A 19754-nucleotide genomic window follows, 5' to 3' on the forward strand; every position below is an offset into this window, starting at 1 on the left:
CATATAAATTTCATTTATTTATATATAAATAAATGACATTTGTTAAACTCAGGATAAACTCAGGACCCACAGGCCAAATTTGGTCCCGCCATGATTATTTATGTGGCCTAGAACTTCAAAATAAGAGCTGTTTACGTATTTTACCAAATCAACTTTGATTTGGATGATGCTAAATGAAGTAAATGTGAAAATATGTTGAGCATCATTTAATTTTAACAAGTACTTATTGAATACAGAGAAAGCTATAATATTTGAACAGTTTTATAGGTCATTTTATTAATAGATTCTGTCGTGACCGTGGCACGAAATGAAAATGAGTTGAAATGCTAAACGGTTGAATTTGACACAGATGACAGATCTAAGGTTTTTATATTTGTTGTTTGAGAATGGGGCTGCACAGTGGCGCAGTTGGTAGAGCTGTTGCCTTGCAGCAAGAAGGCTCTGGGTTCGATTCCCGGCCCCGGTCTTTCTGTATGGAGTTTGCATGTTCTCCCTGTGCATGCGTGGGTTTTCTCCGGGTACTCCGGTTTCCTCCCACAGTCCAAAAAACATGACTGTCAGGTTAATTGGCCTCTCCAAATTGCCCCTAGGTGTGAGTGTGTGTGTGCATGGTTGTTTGTCCTGTGTGTCTCTGTGTTGCCCTACGACAGACTGGCGACCTGTCCAGGGTGTACCCTGCCTCTTGCCCGAAACGTTGGCTGGAGATGGGCACCAGCAACCCTCCCGACCCCACTGAGGGAAAAAGGGTGCAAGAAAATGGATGGATGTTTGAGAATGAGAATACTGTTAAATTTAATTTGACAGTTTCCGCATAGGTGAATTGTTTTAAATGGTTCAAAATGTAAGATTTAAATTAGTTGATGAGTTGGTAAAAGTGCACAAAATAATCTTTCCTGCATGGTTATTGCTAAAGTGGCAGTATTATTATTAATTATTATTATTATTATTATTATTATTATTATTATTATTATTATTATTATCTAGGCACATAGTGTCATTTTATAGCACAATCACGTAACTATGTTACCTTCAGTCATAAAATACTATATTTAAAACAGTTTAAAAAAATTTGCGCCTTAAAATGGGGCCTCTCCCTCCTTAAAAGCTCCTGCTCTTTCTGATACTCCGCCTTCAGGAAGTCATCACCTCACTCCTCTATTAACTCTTTCATAACATTTTTGCCAGTGTTGCACTAAGTATAACGACATCAACACAGTTCCATCAGGTGTTTGCTAATTGCTGCTGGCTAGTCTAGAGGAGCTGAGTCGTGGGTCAGCCCTGGTTACACGTTTATACGAACGTTGTTCCCTGCAGTCTTTAATGCTGTGTCAGCATTTACCAAGCCCTTAGCAGATGTCAGTGAACACTTTGTTTGTGAGAAATCTTCCCGTACCTCAACAGCCAGCTGTTGATTTTCCTCCTTCATCCTCTCCAGATAATCTTCCTACACAGAACAACGTCAAACAACCGGCATCAGTGCAAGTAAATCTGGTGTCTGCCAGAACTGTAACAAACACGCTTAAGGCTAATCACTCACCATTTCTATAATCTGAACTTTTTTCTCTTCTAAATCTTTCTGCCGCATGAGTTCTTTATTCCTTTCAATTGATATCTTCTCATTTTCTATCTGCTCTTTTAACCTGAATACGATAAAACAGCTCTATAAGAGAAACATCACGCTCACTATAGAAATTTCTTATGTCATTTTAATGACACGGTTTCTGTAAAAAAAAAAAAACAAAAAAAAAAAACAAGCAAACAAAAAAGTTTAATTGAGTTTACTCTTTGATTTTGTTGGTCAGGCTGGTATTTTCTTGCTCCATTTCTCCCATCAGCTCCTCTGTGATTTGGCCTTGATCGACTAGTTTTTCATAGAGCTCCTTTGTCAGCCTGAGTTGTTTTAAAGCCAGATCGTATCGTTTACCAAGGTCTTTGATTTCTCTGCATAGAACACCAGAATATATTGTAAGTTGATCATCATTCAGTTAAAAAACAAAACAAAACAAAACAAGCGTGCCGTTTCACCGGGCACTCACACAGCGGCGGGAGCCTCTTCATCACCGACGACGTAAGCTTCCTCCATGTTGTTTCTCCGATTTGCGTTTGTCCAAAGTGCACCGAACCGTCCTGCTCTTGACCGATGCTCACCTCTCTGAATTGCAGTCCGCTCTGACGCGGCGCTGTGACTTCACCGATCCCGGTTCCGTTCCCCGTGACCTCACAGCTGCGTTGGGATTTTTAAACATGGCTGAGAAATCCAAATGAATCTCCCTGGGTTACAATCCAAACATGGACTCGTTTTCTATTTTTCATACGCTGGAAAATAAGTCCTCACATCCGGTGTTTTTCATAAATTGCTCAGGCAGAGCAGCAGCAGGGTGGCTGCACAGTTGATGAGCACGATATTAAAAACTTTGTCACTTATGAAAACTAACGAGCATTAAACGCCTTTGAGTTGAGCTACGTTGAAGGAGTCAAGTGTTGGCTCGCGCTGCCATCTGTTGAGGGAAGTGAGGATTATCTGTAATTATCAGAGTGAAACAAGACACAAAGACAGTGATTTGATGTCAAATGAAATATGTTCCATACTTTATGGTGAAACTGTAAAGCACAAACACACCAGTAGGTGGCAGTAGTAGAAGCAGCGCAGAATTTCTCAAATGAAATGTTGACTAAGTTGTTTTTATACGCACATTGAGAGTATTTGGTCATGTATGTAGTTTTATTTAAAATGTTTGTGAATTTAGCAACAAATTTTAGTTTTTTTCTTTTTCTTCTTCCAACATTAAAGCTGCGTTGCTCTCTCAAACACACGGCGACATTACTTTTGGACTGGTTTAGATAAACAAAATGGTAGTATTTATAATCCATCCATCCATTTACTTGCACCCTTGTCCCTTAATGGGGTCAGGAGGGTTGCTGGTGCCCATCTCCAGCTAACGTTTCGGGCGAGAGGCAGGGAACACCCTGGACAGGTCGCTACTCTGTTGTAGGGCAACACAGAGACACACAACCATGCACACACACACACTCATACCTAGGGGCAATTTGGAGAGGCCAATTAACCTAACAGTCATGTTTTTGGACTGTGGGAGGAAACTGGAGTACCTGGAGAAAACCCACGCATGCACAGGGAGAACATGCAAAGTCCATGCAGAAAGACCCCAGGCTGGGAATTGAACCCAGAACCTTCTTGCTGCAAGGCAACAGCTCTACCAACTGCACCACTGTGCAGCCCTAGTATTTATAATTCAGAATGTAATTGTAATGTGGACATTGCAATTTAGACATCTCAATTCTTTTAAGTTTCATGGTGAATTTGCACACAGATCTTGTACAATTTTAAGGGACACAAATATTTCAAAAAACAAAACAAAAAAGTGATCGCATCGTAGTGAAAATCTCTCATTTCATATTTTTTCTTTTACATTAAATTAAATGTATTTGTGTAGCCTCTCTGTCACTGTGTGGATGTTTTGTTATCGGTGCTTGTTTTTCCAAATCTAGCTTTATATTTTATGCAGCACAAAATGTTGGAACGATCATCCAGGAGCCAAAAGCTTGATGTTTTTAGTGAACCGAGCGATAAATTCCCATATCTAAAACAAACCAGTAAGCTTCTACATGTGACAGTAAAGGAGCACATTTTGTTAGGCCAATTTGCTTTCATTGTCTTATGACTGTTATGTAATAATGTTCATTTTCAAACCTGACCTCTAAAGTAGGGGAACAATCCAAAACACATGCAACAAATTGCCACCCCCAGAAAGTCCGGCCTATTTAAAGCCAACTCTAAAGAAAATACGGGTGAATCGAGGCTTTCGCTGATATGATCTCTGCTCTGAGTCACCCCCTTTTAAATCCAACGCTAATTTCAGACGCACTCTGCAACCTTACAGTAACTTCGCCTCGGAGCACATAACAGGGAGTTTCTAAGGAAATGGAAACTGGATCTGATTTGAGTGGCACTGATTCAAGGCAGCCAGCAGAGGCTACACTTGCTCCACGCATCAGCCTCCTCTTGTTTCCAAACAGTTAATGATATTCATTTCTGCTGACCCCATTATGCACGCTCTGCACACATGGGGTAAAACTTATAAAGGGAGTCAGTGCCTTCGTCACTGTTTTCGTCTTTCCATAAGTTTGAAAATCAGAATTGAGATCTTGTTTAATGAAACCCAGGTGTGGCCCGCTGCACTGCAGAAACTGTGGATAAATCCAGTGCCGTAAAGCTGTTGTCACTCTTATTCAACCACATATGTGGAGCTGTCTGAAAAACTGCCTCTCTTGAGTGTAAACATGAAGAACTAAAGCAGTATTTTTTGTTTTTCTGTGATTGGTATATTGTGGCACTTTTTTTGTTTCGTGCATGTGTTCTACGTTGCTAGGAGACTAGGTTGGTTATGCAGTAACATCATGGTGTAATTTTTATTTCTTACCCCCCATACTTAAAGAGCAAACGATCAACTGGTAAGGAAATCCAGTGCTCTGTTAATCAGGTCAAACATGTCGTCGAAATTGATCAGAAAATTGGTTGCAAAGATCTGCTGGTGAAACCACTTCAAGCATTCAGCATGCCGAGGTGAAAGAATGTTCTTGAGTGCCGAAATTATTGGCATAGTTATGTTTTATTGGTTATTTGTCTTTTCAAATTTCTTTGTTTTAGCTAGACATTCTCCCTCAGGATTTTGCTTTGGAAACAGAGTTCATGATGTCGGTCTTAGTTTCGTGTCGGGTTAAATGGGACACACCCCTTGTCCACTCAATCAACTCAATATTCTGCAAAATGTCTTGTGGACATCAAGCTGTTTTTCACTGACGTGAGACAGCTCTTCATGTTCTTTATGGCCATCGGTGGTTTTGTCCTCACAACTCTCCCATGGAAGCCATCTTTGCCCAGTCTCTTCCTTATTGTTGATTCATTTCATGAACCCTGACACTGACTATCGCAGCAAGGACTGGAGTACTTTAGATGTGGTTCTGGATGAGCTGTTAATGTGCTCATTTTTATAGCCCAGCCAGTCCTGGGAAGATTCACTACTGTTTCATGTTCTCTCCATTTGTGGGTAATGGCTCTCACTGTGTTTTGGTGGAGTCCAGGAGTCTAAGAAATGTCTTTGTAACCCTTTCTGGACTGAAAGTCTCATTTGGACTTGATCTTTTTTTATTTTTTCTAGGCACAATGCAACTTCTGGGAGGATTTAACCTGCTTCATAATTTGGGTTATTTAACTGGTCAGAAGAAAAATAAAATGGTGGTAAATTTTTCAAAGTCATACCTTCACAAAAGTATTCGTCCATTTATGAATATTTAGCTTTGTAGCTAAATATTTAGCTTGCTAGCAAATTTGGTGCTATAAATTTAGTTTGAGGCTAAATATTTAGCTAACTTTCTAACCAAATATTTTGGAGATAAATATTTAGGTTGCTTACTAAATATTAAGTTTGTAGCTTATGGAAGCCCATTTCTGCCACTCTGATTTAAAAAAATCTCATAATTATTACTTAGTTTTCTCATTGTTATGAGATTGTATCCCATAATAATGAGATATAATCTCATAATAATGACTTAGTAGTTAGCTGTTTTGGTAATAGTGTCTTATGAGAGATTATCTCATATTAAAGTGATAGCTAAGTCATAATTATGATTTTTTTTTTTATATCCGAGTGGCAGAAACGGGCTTCCGTAGGTGCTAAATGTTTAGCTGGTAAGCTAAATATTCAGCTTGCAGCATTCGCATTATAGATGATTTATGATTCAGTATTGATTTTCTACAAGGGCCAGGTTAATTAGCATAACTTTTCTTTCATGTAAAAGAACTAGCTCTATTTCCCCGGAGCCATATATGTGCTGTAGGTTTGATGGATCAAAGTTCATCACGCCAAGCAATTTGTCAACATGTCCAAAAAATCCATGACAGACCGACTTTGCCGGAGATCAAATTGCATGTCCTACTGTATCAGTTACCCGGAAAGGCGATGCCGGAGCATGAGGTTCAAGCTGGACGTCTTCGCATGTCAGGAAATGAATATATGGCAGTGCGACAGGCGTACTGAAATACATCTGAGGACTACAGCTTTGACCTGAAAACTGTGAAGTCCTGTGGTCAGTCTGGGAGTTAGCTGCTCTCTCTTTGCCCAGTTGCCGCTCGCTCCCTTGCTGCGAGAAGCCCAGCAGAGAACTGGTGCATGTTTGAAGTGTGCTCCAGGAAAGTTATCCACTTATTTATAGACCTTTAATTAGACCGGCTCTCTTGGGGCTGGACCGGGCAAATGATGAGATCTCCCCCTCTTTTTGTGTCTCTTTTCTATCAGCCCCCCCTTCCTCCCTCAGCCACCCTGTATCAGTACTCTATCCCTCGCTGGCCCCCTTCATCACCACACCCTGTACTCAAGTTATGATGCAGTTCATGGTAACATACTGTTGCCCCATATTACCAGTGCAGCTCCAACACAGTGGCTTTATTTGAGCTCAGAGGTCCTTGAGGAAGAAACACCAGCTGTAACGGTGAGTTTCCTCTCTTGCACGATGCAACGCTTTAACACACAACACTGTTCTATGCAAGGCCTGTCTTTGCTTTACACTCTGGTGAATTTATAAACTCCCTTCAGTGTTTGCTGCTGCTTGCAACGTGATTGCAGCTTATTGAATTTCTCATCCTGGACTTTGTATGTGTCCTGCGTTGAGGTTGGTATTGTCTCCCATGCCGGAGTTACTCAACAGGTCCGGGTTGTTTTGGAAGGAGAGGGATTGCGCAATCTCTGGAGCAGGGCTGTGCTACTGTGCCTCTCACAGCCAGGAGTGGTGTTATGAAACGATTTATTAGGCATCGCTTTTGGTGAAGTAGCTGTTCTGTATCACAGATAATGTGCCGCGTAAACAGGGCCATGTTTTTGCGTGGACTGTTCTCACGACTGAAGTTGCAACCAGGATATTTTGCACTAAAGCACACTGTTAAGCCATTTTCCTTAACACCTGCTTTGCTCCGCAGCCTTAAAAAACAAATTACAGGGTTTCTCGAGAACAGCTATTAAGGTGTGGTGTGCACCGAAGACTTAAAAGCTGATGAAAAGCCTTTGTTTGCAGTTCCTTTCAAAAGCCCAGGGTCCTGAAATACGTCATATGTTTTTAAAATTATTATTTTCACCTGTGTTATAATGGTATTCACATGACTGCAAGGTGAAATAGTCTAAAATCAAACCTCAAGAAAAAAATCTCAGAATGGATCTACAAACAATTTCAAATAAGAATCAATCTCTGCTCACTCCAAAACACATATAACACATATCTATCTATACATTTTTCTTTTTTTTATTTCATTTGAATTCCATATCTTAGAACTTCCTCCTTTCACCTTCACAATATTGCCAAGAATGAGAGATATTGTGGCCCAGAGTGATGCAAAAAAGCTGGTTCATAAGTTTGTTGCTTCAAGGTTGGACTGTTGAAATTCCTCACTATCTGGAAGTCCAAAAATTCATTGAAAACACTTCAGCTTACCCAAGATTTGGGATGATTTCATGGAAAAGTTGAACCAATATTAGCTCTTCTTCACTGGCTCCCTGTTAAATTCAAAATATTGTAGATTTAAAAATTTTCCATCTTACACATGAAGCCCTTTATTTTCCAGCCCCGTCAAACATCAGAGATCCAATTGGTCCAGATGTTTCCAACAGAGCACTTCGCTCTCAGACTTTATTGGTGGTTTTTACAGTTTCTAAACGTAAAATGGATCTTTTAGTTATCATGCTGCTATAGAAGCAGCTCCTAGTTTCTGTCTGTAAGGCTAAAAATTTAGGCTTAAAACTTTCCTTTTCTGGTAAAGCTCATAGTTACAGCGACTTAGGCTTATGCTGCTACAGGCTTAGGCTCCTGATGACTGTTTTCTCGCTCTGATGATTTTTCCTACTGCTCTCCCGACATGCGTTAACCTGCAGTTATTGCTGTAATTAACTTTATGGCCCCTCTGTCTTTTTTTTTTCTCTTCACACAAGCAACATCTTGCCTGTTGCTTTAAGTTGTGACACCTTGACTTTGTCTTTCTATGTTAAATCTGTTATCCATTGACTGATCTTTGATTCCATTAACTATACGTAAGCATCATTTTCATCCCAGTGATTCAAAATTTATCTGTTTAGTTAAAGAAGCTGCTGCTGCTGTTAAACTCTTTAAAGTACACCTGGGTCAGTGTTTCTCCATATTTTTGTGTGTGTCTGCTCTGTCTTATCAAACCCAGAGTTAGTCAAAGCAGATGACCACTCGCACTGAGACAAGTTCTGCTGGAGGTTTCTCCCTGTTGAAAGGGAGTCGATCCTTCCACTGTCGCCACATGCTTTCCAAGCATGGAGGACGGCTGCAAAATCAGAGACTTTATGGAGCTGGCTGGGTTTCTTTAAAAAGATGTTGAGAAAAAAATGTGATTGGATTGAGTTGATTAAACGTTCTACTGTATATATAAATATATTTTGTTTTTTTATAAAGTGCATTTAAACATGTATCAGGTATTACCAGTTTATCAAGAAATTGAATTGCTCAATTAATTTACGTCATTTTCTAATATTTTCAGAAATCTTTTCATTCAACTTGATGTTTTTTCTTGTCCCCGACACACACAGCCTAGTATTGTTTATGTACAAGTCTAATTATTCAGTTAATGTTATTCTATTTACTAAAGACATCGGTTCAGGGACCTTTACGAGACAGATTGAACACAAATTAATAAATCTGATCCAAGATTTGAAGTGGATCAGAAATATAGAACAGGAGCTGCAGGCGCAATATGAAAGATCAAAGAAAAACTTCACAAGACGATGACGATAAATATTAGTAAGAAAGTCTGTATCTTTGGGAGAGGATAATAAAGTAATTCAGTATGTTCTAAAAGGAACAGACTTTTTCTTTGAGAATTTTTTATAGCTATTTTGTCTACAAATTAGCTCTTTTTTAAAGCCCATAAGCTATTACTAAAATTTCTCAGTTTCTATAAATACTGACAGAAACTTTTCAGACTCTGCTAAGTCAAGCCTAAGCTCAAGTTTACCTACTTGGATTGCACATTTCTGCAAGAAGGCAGTTCAAATTGTGTCATAAAAACATCCCCCCGTCAAAAGATGTGAAACAAGCAATAAACACTACATCTTGTCAAGTGCCATCATAAAAAATTATCCATACACATCAAATATGATGAAACATGGAGAAGCTGAATGCTGCTTCTTCATGTTTTGTTGACCAGAAGTCAACTTCATTTAGGAAAATTACTTGATTTTTATTTTGTTTTTCTTTAAGATAATAGTAACAAGTTTTGCTAACATACTGCATAGAAGGCAAGCAAATCTTCCAGGAGCTTCTTGCAGGCTTTAATAGATTTTCCCCCATCTTGTAAGATCTGTTAAAAAAACCCCAAAACATCCGGAGCTTCGGCCCCAGAAGCCTGAGGAGTCTTAACGTCGCGTCCTGCACGCTTGATGCGCTTTGTGTGAAAGAGTACTGAAAGAGGCCCAATCCTAGAGCACAGGACGGGAACTTTAGTCCCGCGTATGAGTCTGAGTGTTTGCTAGAGGAACTGACAATTCCACCATATGGTGAGCTGCATACCTCAGAGTCAGAATTCCCCGACTCGCTGCGCGCTGACAGATTCCTGAGGTAAAAGAGACTCCAGAGTGGGAAACCCAAACGCCTGAAAAAGACTTCCCTAAAATCAGAAACGAAATGTAGAATATTTTTTATCATGTTATGGTATTCACTGACATGCTAAAGTCCATCTAATATATCATGAAAATTCAAAGACCAAGGCCCAGAAAATGCATATTTCTGGCACTGTACTTACAACTGAAAGCATCTGTTTACATTTACTGGATGAAAAGACTTTTTTTTGTCCTTTCTGAAATTAAATCTGACAAACGTTTGTCCAGATCTTTTGATCACTGGATTACCAACGTTATCTCTATTCCCTAAATACCACAATAATAATAAGGGGGAAAAACAAAAATGAAATTCCCACACATTAAGATTACCAAAGCTTTAAACAACTTGGGAAACCCTTGATGATATCATGACTTTGTAAGCTTCTGAGAATGAATGAGTTAATTAACATTTTGTGTTAAAGAGAGGCACATATATGGGTGTATTGCACCGCAAACACACTCCTTCCTTGTATGACATCATCAGGAAATCAGCCAAAATATCAGGAGAATTATGGATCTCCACAAGTCTGCTTCAATCCTGGGTAAGATTTCCAGTTACCTGAGAGTGTCTCTGTTCAAACAATGATGTGCAAGTAACAACAGCACAAGAATGTCAAACTATCGTACTGTGCAGGAAGGAAATGGGTTCTCTTGTTCCAGAAATTAGTGTTTTTGGTGCCTAAGCTACTGCAGCGTAATGATCATTCATGCATTTCAGAGATAAAGGGGGGAGGACATCGTCCAGGCTGGGAAGTATGGGGGTGGAAACATCATGTGGAGTGTGCGCTTTGTTGAGGAAGGGTCTGGTGCACTTCACCAAATAGATGATATCATGAGGAAGGAATATTACTTGGAAATCTTGAGGCCGGATTTCAAGGTTGGGTGCAAGTGGGTCTTCCAAGTGGAAGGGGAGTCTAAGGATTTAAGGACAACAAAGCAACTGTTTTGGTGCTGCCGTTGCAAAGTTTTGATCTCAGATGCAAAGAATATTGGTGTACCTCGCTGAAAAGGTGTGTGGGAACGAGGTGGCATAGAAACCTGACTCCAGTTCCACCAGATCTGTCAGGAGGAATGGGTCAAAATACCAGCAAACAGGGATGCACTGATTGCAGTTTTCTGGCCGGTCACTGATACTTAAAAAGCCTGACCTGTTGATTCCGATTTTGGCTGATACAGATTTTTTTTTGTGTCTGAGATGTTGCTAAATATACAAGGAAAGTGGCTGATTTGGCAACAGTGGGGTGACTGTTGTTAACTGCAAATGTGCAGACATGACCTGGTGGGTGGATCTCTGTCAAACCTCTCTCACGGCAGAGCAAAGGGGGACAGTGGTGGATTTTTAACCTTTTTTGATATGATCAGTGGAAAAACAATCAGCTTCACGTAAGTATTGACCGATCACTGATCTCACAAAATTAAAGAAATTGGGGCCAATTTATCGGTGCATCCCAAAAACCAGCAAATTATTGTGAGAAGCTTCACTGCAAAAACACAAAGTCTCAGCAAATACTTTTGGTCTACTTTCTAGTACAAATATCATAGTAAACTTGAAATGAGATGAAACTAACTTGCTGAAAAGTAACTTTTTAGCATGAAAATGTACTAGTTCCTCTGGTAGATTATTACATTTTTAACAGAGACATTTCTCCCCAATCTCATAAGTGAAATGTTCTGCCAGTGAAACTAGTGTTTTTTTCTATCAATCTTAAGGGATTAGTGTCTTAAAGCAAGCTATCTTGCTAAAAAGTGACTTCACTAAAAAGTTAGTTTTGTCTTCATTCAAGTGTACCAAAAATATTTGCACTGGAAACTAGAACAAAAACATACTAGAAGGATACCCTGAAGGTCTGACAGTTTAAAGATGGTTCCACTCAATGCAAAAGACAAGAATATGAACTTCTGACTCTGAAGATATGGTTTTGACTACAACAGGACGGCCTCTGAGTGTGCTTTCAGTTTATTGAGAGAATATTAAAATTTCTTTCATTTCGGAGAGACCGTGTTAAAAAAAAAAAAAAAAATAAAAATATATATATATCTATTGCAAGATGGTGAAGGCACGGAAAACACAAGGATTCTCTCTTTCATGTGCTCTCAGTGTCAGTACCATATGCCACTCAAAGCAGTCATTAAATCACACACATTCCAGATAGAGTTACCAGTAAAACGCAGGACGTAACAGCAGGAAAACAGTGGCTGCTCGGCCGGAGAGCGGCAGAGGTTCTCTCAGAAGGTTTTGGGCCGATGCGTGGTTGCGTGTGAGTCTGTGTTTGTTTAGGACCCGTGTCAGATTGGCGAGCAGCCTGCGTGATGCTGAGCCCTGTACTCTTGCCTCAGCAGGACTCCCTGTCAGCGGAAGGAGAATGATGGCAGAGTGCGGGGCCGAAAGCGAGCAACCTCAGAGGCGTCTTGGTGACAAGAAGCATAAAAACGGAGAACTCACAGGTAACGCTGATTTACAGCGGGGCAACAGCTAACACGACTGTTAAACCCATGAAGACTGAACACAAATGTTTAAAATCTGAGTGCAGGGAGCTTTACAGGATACAGTGCCCTGCAAAAGTGTTCACATGCCATCTGATTATAGTTCCTCATGTCACGGCGAGAGTTTTGTTCAGATTTGATGTGCTAGGAAAGTGTGACATGCCTCCCTAACTCTGAAACCTAAAAATAAAATCCAGTGGAGCCAGTTGCCTTCAAAAATACATGTTGGTTAAAGTTCTCTGGTCAGATGATGCAAAATGAAAGCTTATTTAACAAATACAAAACTCACACTGCCAGAAAACTAAAAATCATCATAATATTAACTTGGTTGACACTGGAACCTCAAATGACCTGCACCCTGCATTGTTTAAGCCAACTTAAAACTCAAAACCATCCAAGATCCTAATGAAAAGAGAATACTTTTTCACGGCACTGAAAAGTTTATGAATAAAAATTTATACCATCAAATTTTTTTGAAACTTGTTTCAAAATCCACCTGATCTACAGAAAGAGCAAAAGAGATGCTTGGACACATCTAAGGTCTTAATGGGTTTACGATACCTTTGTTTGTCCATTGGTGCTAAAACGTATCCGTATGAGTTGTACATCGTTTAAACTTTTTATTTTAATGTGTGAGACGCTCTTCTTATTTGTGTGTGTCTTTTGTGGTCTAGACTCAGATCTTCCAGAAGAGGAGAAGAAGCAGAGAGACAGGGAAGACCATGAAAGCCTGGTGTTATGGAAGAGGCCTTTGCTCACACTTTACTACTTCTCCCTGGAGCTGTTCATCACTCTTAAAGGATGGATGTGGAGGTGAGGAGCAAAAGGAGAGATGCAACCTCCTCTTAAAACATGTCCCTGTTTCAGAAAACCTGAAATCTCCTCCAGACGGCTGATGCTGTCCTTTTCCGTTTCACAGGCTAACACAATAAGTGAGCATTTTTATTCACCTTGTCAGCTTCAGTGACCCCCCATTTTTCATCTGTATAAGGCCTATTATGATAACATTTTCCACCATTTGTCGCAATGATAGCTAAGAAGGCTTTCCACAACGTTACGGAGAGTCATCAAAGTTTTTAACCATTCCCAAAGAAGCACATTTTCAAGGTCAGACACTGATGTTGGATGAAAAGGTCTTTCTCAGCTCCAATTCCTCTGACAGGTGTTCCAAGTTTGTGCAGATCACCCAAGTTCTTGTTGGGAGCATGAAATGTCTTAGTAATTTTTTTTCCGGAGAGAGGCATCCCGCCTGCCGAGCTCGACACCAGGCCCGGTTCGAACTATGTCGACAGAGAACTGTGCAAATCACTCTGTGGAAAAGTGTGGTGTTCGCTGGTACCACTTCTTTAAAGCAAAACAGAGGATGCAGGTGGTCTGCACCTGTTATGTGAAACGTGTGCGAATACGAACGTGCCGACACCACATGGCGACACGTCGACTGTTCGGCTTCGAATGAACTATGTTGGTGCCTTGGTGCTGCCTTGTCGATAGGGTTGCCAAAAACATAGGTATCATTTGTCTCAACAGGTTAATACTGTCACTGTCCATGCCTCGTGCCTGGGGCTATTTACGTGACCACAAAGTAGTACATAATTACAAAGTGGAAGCAAAATACTCTTTCTGTTTTTCTTTTTTTTTTGCAAATAAAAGTCTGAATTTTGCCAACTTTTTTGTTTCCACTTGAGCTCTAGATCTCTGCAACTCATCCAGAGTTACCGCTGCATTCTTGGCTGATTATCTGATTAATGGTGTGGTTGGCAGGTCTCTCAATTTAGGTGAACAGCCGTGACTTAGCAGGTTTGCAGTTGTGTCACAGTTAAAAAGCTTAGGATAATTCTCATAACCTATACTTTAATGCAAACATCATTAATAATTAATAAACAATGTAATAATTCAATAAATGATGTGTAAATTCAGCCTTTAAAAGCGACTGTAAAGTACAATGCCAAATGACCAAGAAAGCAACTCCTAGAAAACAAGCCTTTTTGTCTTAGTTCTAATGTTGCCATGTTGCTGATAACATCTAGAGGTTGCGGCCAATACATGAGTTTCTTTTTCACAAAGAGGCACTAAAGTTGCTACAGTTGTTCTCGCAGAGGAAATAGCAACTGTGAAAGAACGACCATCTGACATTACTCAGACGCTTTTTCACACAACACATCCAGACACCAGACTGCTGCTGACCTTGACCGTCTCAGAGCTATCAGCCCAGGTCTCATAGTTTAGACTCAGCCAAACGCCTTTAACGCTTCAACGGAGACACTGCATGGTTTTCTTATCATTATCTGTCTCTATTACTCCTCATAATTACCCTACTTAAAGGCTGGAAAGGATAACTCCGCTTTGCAAACTACTGTTTTCGTACTTGCCGAGCAGCAACATCACACCAAACTACGTCAGCCGTTGCCTTGATGCACGTTACACGTAGAGTACAGAATGTCTTCAACTTGCTAAATAATCTTTGTTGACACCGAGGTCCCAAAAGAAGGTCAGAGTGTACTCTCGGGGGGGCCCCTGTGGTTAACTGCGTCAGGACAACGTGTTTATGTTAAAACTACAAGAGGATGTGGCTCACCACAAGCACCACAAGCAGCGTTCTGCCTTAGAGAAGCTGCTATTTACCCAACGCTCCAGACACGTGGTGTTCTGACTGCCTATGCTGGCATGTAAATGAGAGCGTTACGGGCTACAAGGGTGCAGAGAAGTTTATTGTGAGTGTTTTTAGGAGTGGTGCATAATATAAAACATAAAAGCAGATTATCCATGGGGCATCAGGCTGTCTGTTGCTGTGCCTTTACGTTTCTTTAGGTATAAAAAGGGTTTTTCAACCAGTGAATGGGTTGTGTGGGGGAGGGATTGGTAAGGAATCCTAACACAAACCCTTCTTTTTAAACTAATTTCTATAGTAAGAAGAACATTTAGGTTAACTTGTTTTATTTATCTATTTTCCTTGCCAATTTTACACTTTGATCATTTCTGTCCTCAGAAAATTTTATCTGCCTTTTTGTCTCATTTTGAATAAGACTTGTCCCCCTCTGAAGAGGACTCGACTGTCCGGCACACCCTCCTCTCCAGAATCCCTGAACTGGACCTGCATGAGCTTAGTGATGTGCAATTCAACTTTGAGCAACCTTTCAGTTTAAAAAGTACAAAAGGCAGAAAAACACACTATTATTAGCATGTATTACTAACATTGGTAAACTGGGGAAGTGCCTCTGGTTTTCCAACTTGGAACTCAAAAACGGAGAAGATAGCTTGGACATTGTTGCCACATCCAAGTTCCATCTTCAGAATTAAACACAACACATAAGAATCCACCAGCAAATGGTCATACTTCTTTGCTGTCCGCTTTGCGGTGTATACAAGAATACCTATCTTTGGAGAGATTTTAAATGACTTTTTTGTCTACAAAGCAACTTTGGTTGCAATTACAGGTTCTTCCATACTTGTATTGCCTAATATGAGAGCCATAAATAGCTGAAGCATTGATGGGGTTTGGTAGCATTTACTTGGTGAGTTAACTGGAAGTAGAATTACGAAATAAAAGCAATAAAGGAAGATACTATGACTTTCTTTGCTGGCGGCAGCTACAAATTAGTAAGAAACAGGCATAAATGTATTTATTTTTAAAACTGTCAGAATCAGAATTAGTGTTTGGGTTTTGGTTTTATTTGGGTTTTTGCTAATCTCATCATTGTGTATTATCATTTTGGTCTTGCGACATTTAGTTTATTTCCCTCTGTTCATTATTGTTAGAATGGTGTTTTCCCTATTTGTTAATTATTTTGTGTTTAGTTCCTTAGTTTATTTTTGTGTTATATTCTTTACGGAATTAGATTTAGTTCTCTAGTTTCTTTCTTTTCTGTGTTGATTACTCTCTTTCCGATGCTTGTATTCGGCCACAGCTGTTCCTCGTGGCATGTGATTAGCTAATCTGGCACTAGCCTGCCTCATTTTCCGCTCCTGCCTCACTATAAAAGCTGACTGGTTTCTTACATTACATCGTCCATTTGCTACGTGAGTTCCCTCAGCGGCTTTTTCTGTAAGCTTTCTAATTTTATTAAACCTATCAGAAACAGTTTTTTTCTGCATTAAGGTTCTTTATCAAGGAAAATCGCAAAAACACGGGCTGATGTTGCTTTAGCTATCTCCCAGTGATTAGAAAGGTTCAGACGTTATTGCCTTTTACTCACTTTCTTACTAGCTAAGGCTAGCTAGCTAACATTACTTTCAGGCAACGTACTCTGCCAGTACATTTATGTATTCTTATATAATTTTGTGTTTTTAAATTGAGTTTACAGTTATTGACAGCGCTCTTGCCGTTCTTCTGGATGATTCGTGTGTTTCACTTGCCTCGGATTTCAGAACTGGCATTTAGGAATTGCTGAACTCACCCATGTCCGCATGAAAGTCGGAACAACCGGGGGTTTGCCGTAGCTTTACTCTGCACAGTCTCATTGTTTTAAGGTGTATATCTTATTAAATTGCTGTTCTGTGACGGGGTGAGTTTGGAAGTGGTGAACTGACAATTGAAATGTGCGAATTAAAGAATAAAATTGGGGAAATGTGGAATAAATATGATCAGTAAACGCATTACACTGACTGCCACAAGCTTTAAAACGTCACAGATTTGTCTGACCATGTTCAAATATCTTAGTCATTGGACAAGCTGTTAACTAGAAATCTTTATACATTCCTCAACTTAAAATAAATGTGATTTTCTCAAAATTAACTTTGTCTTTCATGTCTTGGTCATTGTCATTTTACAAGTAAACGGCTGCACTTAGATGTATATCCTTCCTTTTGTACCTGCATTGCCTTAAAATCTAAATTATTATATTTGGTAAGCAATAGAGGGCTATAGTCTTTTGGACTTCTCCATCATTTCCTGTTCTAACACACCAGATTGAAATTACTCGTAACCAGGTCTCTACAGAACTTGATATGTTGAGGTAGTTGGTGTCTGGACTGCCAAGAAAAAACATTCTGAACTTTAAAAAAAATAAATGGTAGCTTGGTAAACTACTGCTGGTAGCATCGCTATAGTAAGCTTATCTATCCTTTTGCATCAAGCCTTAATTTTTAAAGTATGATCATGTAAATTTTGAACGGAGGTGAAGGCATGACTGTTCTGTAAAATTCAACTTTTATATTTATAGTCTCCAAATCTACAGTCATGTTTATTGGTCTAAAATCTTGGACATATGTCCTAGTTGTAGCTCAAAATAGAACTAGAAACCTCAGTGGGGGAGGAATAATAAATCAACACCCTGTTCAGAGAGCACTCCGAGTGACCTCTCTGACCCCAAAACCTTTGAATACATGGCTTCCCATCGGACATATTAAAATCCTTAAGCCCTCTTCAGCTCTAATATCGGTTTTCTTGTCATGAAAACTTGTCAAGCGAGCCCCCCCTTTTATCTTCCAATAATTTGAATATTGGGGTTTTTGCCTTCAACTTTTTTGCTTTCTAACTTCATCTAGAGATAAGTGGATCCAACTCTGACAGTTTACGCTGTTCCGAATAGCACTTAATGAAACAAGCGCTCGCGCATACACACACAAAAATCAGCAAAATATTGATTTGTTTACAGATTAAGTAAAGACCCCGATATCCGCAGGGTTTAGGAACAACACGAGCGGTGGCAAACAGCTAAAGTTTATAAATAATTGAAACCTTGTCTAAAAACGCTTATAACTGCATTTTTTAGAAATAGTTCACACACCAAATATACCCCAATATGCACTAATGCACACAGATTGAACATCACAGCACTACCACAGCAGCTAACCTATGGCTTTCCTTATTTCCACTTTTGGAATTGCAACCAATCAGTGCCAAGGAAATTAAACGGCATTCCTGGATTACCTGTTTTACAAATGCTAGCAGTTCAGTTAGCGTTGCGCGTAGCTATTGCAGTTTCTGCAGCTAGGTTGTGAAATTCACCAAATGCACAACACCTCTGAATTAGTTGGTGAATTCAAATGATTCACCAAATAACTATTTGATGCAGTGGCTCCCGACAAACACATTATCTTGCTGTCAGTAAACGAAGCTAAGACACTCTCAATATTTCGGCCGCCATTGTTCAATATGACCGAGACAGGAGGGGAAAAAAAGGCAAGGCCAGCATTCTTTTCTCCGCTCTGCTAGTGAAGTTAGCATTTAAGCGTAATTCAGGGTAGAGTTGGGTTGTATTAAATTAAAGGGCGTTCCTCATAAAGTACTTAATGAATGATGATGAAAATCCATCTAAGAGCAGAACTGAGTAAAACTTGTTGAGGCTTGACTACTTTCAAACAGCCATGTCTCTTTTCCACAGATGAAATCCTTCTCTGTTACTCACTCATACTTCAAGAGTCACCATGAGTCTTTGGTTTGTTTTCTGCATATAAACACAACTCTTCTTGTTTGACATTTTCTGTTCATTTTCCTTTTTTTTTTTTTTTTCCTCTACCCAGGCTTTGGCATCAAAGACAGACAGTGTTTGGACTTGTGATGCTGCTTATCCTTCTCTCTATTGCTTACCATATTGAGGGACCACATCAGAAGGTGACTGACCTCCTCATGTGTTGTGAATGTAAAAAATACCATAGCAACTGTCTGTGATGTAACCAGCTTGCTTAAGCTGCAGAGGGGATGCATGACAAGTTATTGTAATCGAGTTTTAAAAGGTACATACTTTGTGAGAATTAGAGTTTTTGTTGTTTTAGTCTTGGTAAACACATTTTCTCTGCACTTATAAATAGGTATTTATGAGTGAATGCACTAGCATCATGTTTGCTTTCTTTCCTTATAACTCCCCTAAAAACTCAGCAGGTTGTTCTGTCGATCCGCACACAACCCTTCCACTGAGTTTATTTTTTCCACCAACTCTGCTTTAGTTGCGATATTTTTCACATCCCATTGGCATTTTTTCTTTTTTTTCAACATTGTACGCAAAGACCTCGGAGTTGTGTAATCACTTCTCAGTAACTGCACGTAACAATTCCTCATGGCTGGCCCCTCACTTCCCAGCACTCTGCCAGAAAACAGAGAGACAGTATGTGCTGTTTTTTGTTTTGCTGGGGTTCCTGGGAAATTGAGTCTTTGGTAAGTCCCCCCCCCCCCGCTTCCCTGCACACATTCCCTTCAAACCCTTTAAAGTTCCCTCCTCTTTTCCCGTAATCTGGGGTCTTGATGCTTCCTCCTGGAAACAACCTGCCCTGACTCAAGGGAGGAGGTGTAAACGGAGCGATGGAGTGATAGTAGTACAGCAGTAGCAGCAGAGAGAGAAGGAGACAGAGTGGGAGACAGACGGATGGATCTTGGCTTGTCTTACTGTACTTGTTGTGTAAGAGCTAGTTGCCACTAAAAAAAAAAAAAAAAAAGAAGAATGGTGCTGTTCTTCTCTGAGTGCTGAACACTCCTACCCTACGGCTCTGCGCTCGAAACTCAGCAACCTCTATCTCCAAAGGTTTCTTTCTCTCTTCCTCTCCTGCTCACTTGCCCTCTCCCACCCTTCAAAGTACCCTACGTTTTCTTTTTTTTTCAGTTTTACTCACGTACCTTCTCTCTCTCTCTCTCTGTGCCTGTCCCTCCCTTTC

General features: G+C 39.9%; 2 protein-coding genes across 5 annotated transcripts in view; one reads left to right on the plus strand and one right to left on the minus strand.

The window, feature by feature from the left end:
- LOC103476098 (kinesin heavy chain-like) overlaps positions 1 to 6125 on the minus strand; it is an 8319-nt gene extending 2194 nt beyond the window's left edge. Inside the window, exons 1-5 of the mRNA XM_008428192.2 lie at positions 5968 to 6125; positions 2037 to 2224; positions 1783 to 1941; positions 1538 to 1640; positions 1394 to 1444 (exon numbers count right to left, since the gene is read on the minus strand). Coding sequence (XP_008426414.1) covers positions 1394 to 1444; positions 1538 to 1640; positions 1783 to 1941; positions 2037 to 2083 — 360 coding nt within the window. The 5' untranslated portion in view covers positions 2084 to 2224; positions 5968 to 6125. The remainder of the gene's footprint in view (positions 1 to 1393; positions 1445 to 1537; positions 1641 to 1782; positions 1942 to 2036; positions 2225 to 5967) is intronic.
- A 252-nt stretch (positions 6126 to 6377) lies between these two features.
- LOC103476097 (vacuole membrane protein 1) overlaps positions 6378 to 19754 on the plus strand; it is a 77339-nt gene continuing 63962 nt past the window's right edge. For 2 of the 4 annotated variants that reach the window (XM_008428187.2, XM_008428189.2), the window contains exons 1-4: positions 6378 to 6507; positions 12024 to 12128; positions 12842 to 12980; positions 18630 to 18720. In XM_008428187.2, the coding sequence (XP_008426409.1) occupies positions 12047 to 12128; positions 12842 to 12980; positions 18630 to 18720 (312 nt within the window). In that variant the 5' untranslated portion in view covers positions 6378 to 6507; positions 12024 to 12046. Of the gene's footprint in view, positions 6508 to 12020; positions 12129 to 12841; positions 12981 to 18629; positions 18721 to 19754 lie in introns of all 4 variants that reach the window. The other 2 variants (XM_017308616.1, XM_017308615.1) reach the window with 2 other exon arrangements.

This window comes from Poecilia reticulata, linkage group LG14 (assembly GCF_000633615.1).
Source record: "Poecilia reticulata strain Guanapo linkage group LG14, Guppy_female_1.0+MT, whole genome shotgun sequence".
Classification (NCBI taxonomy): Eukaryota; Metazoa; Chordata; class Actinopteri; order Cyprinodontiformes; family Poeciliidae; genus Poecilia; species Poecilia reticulata.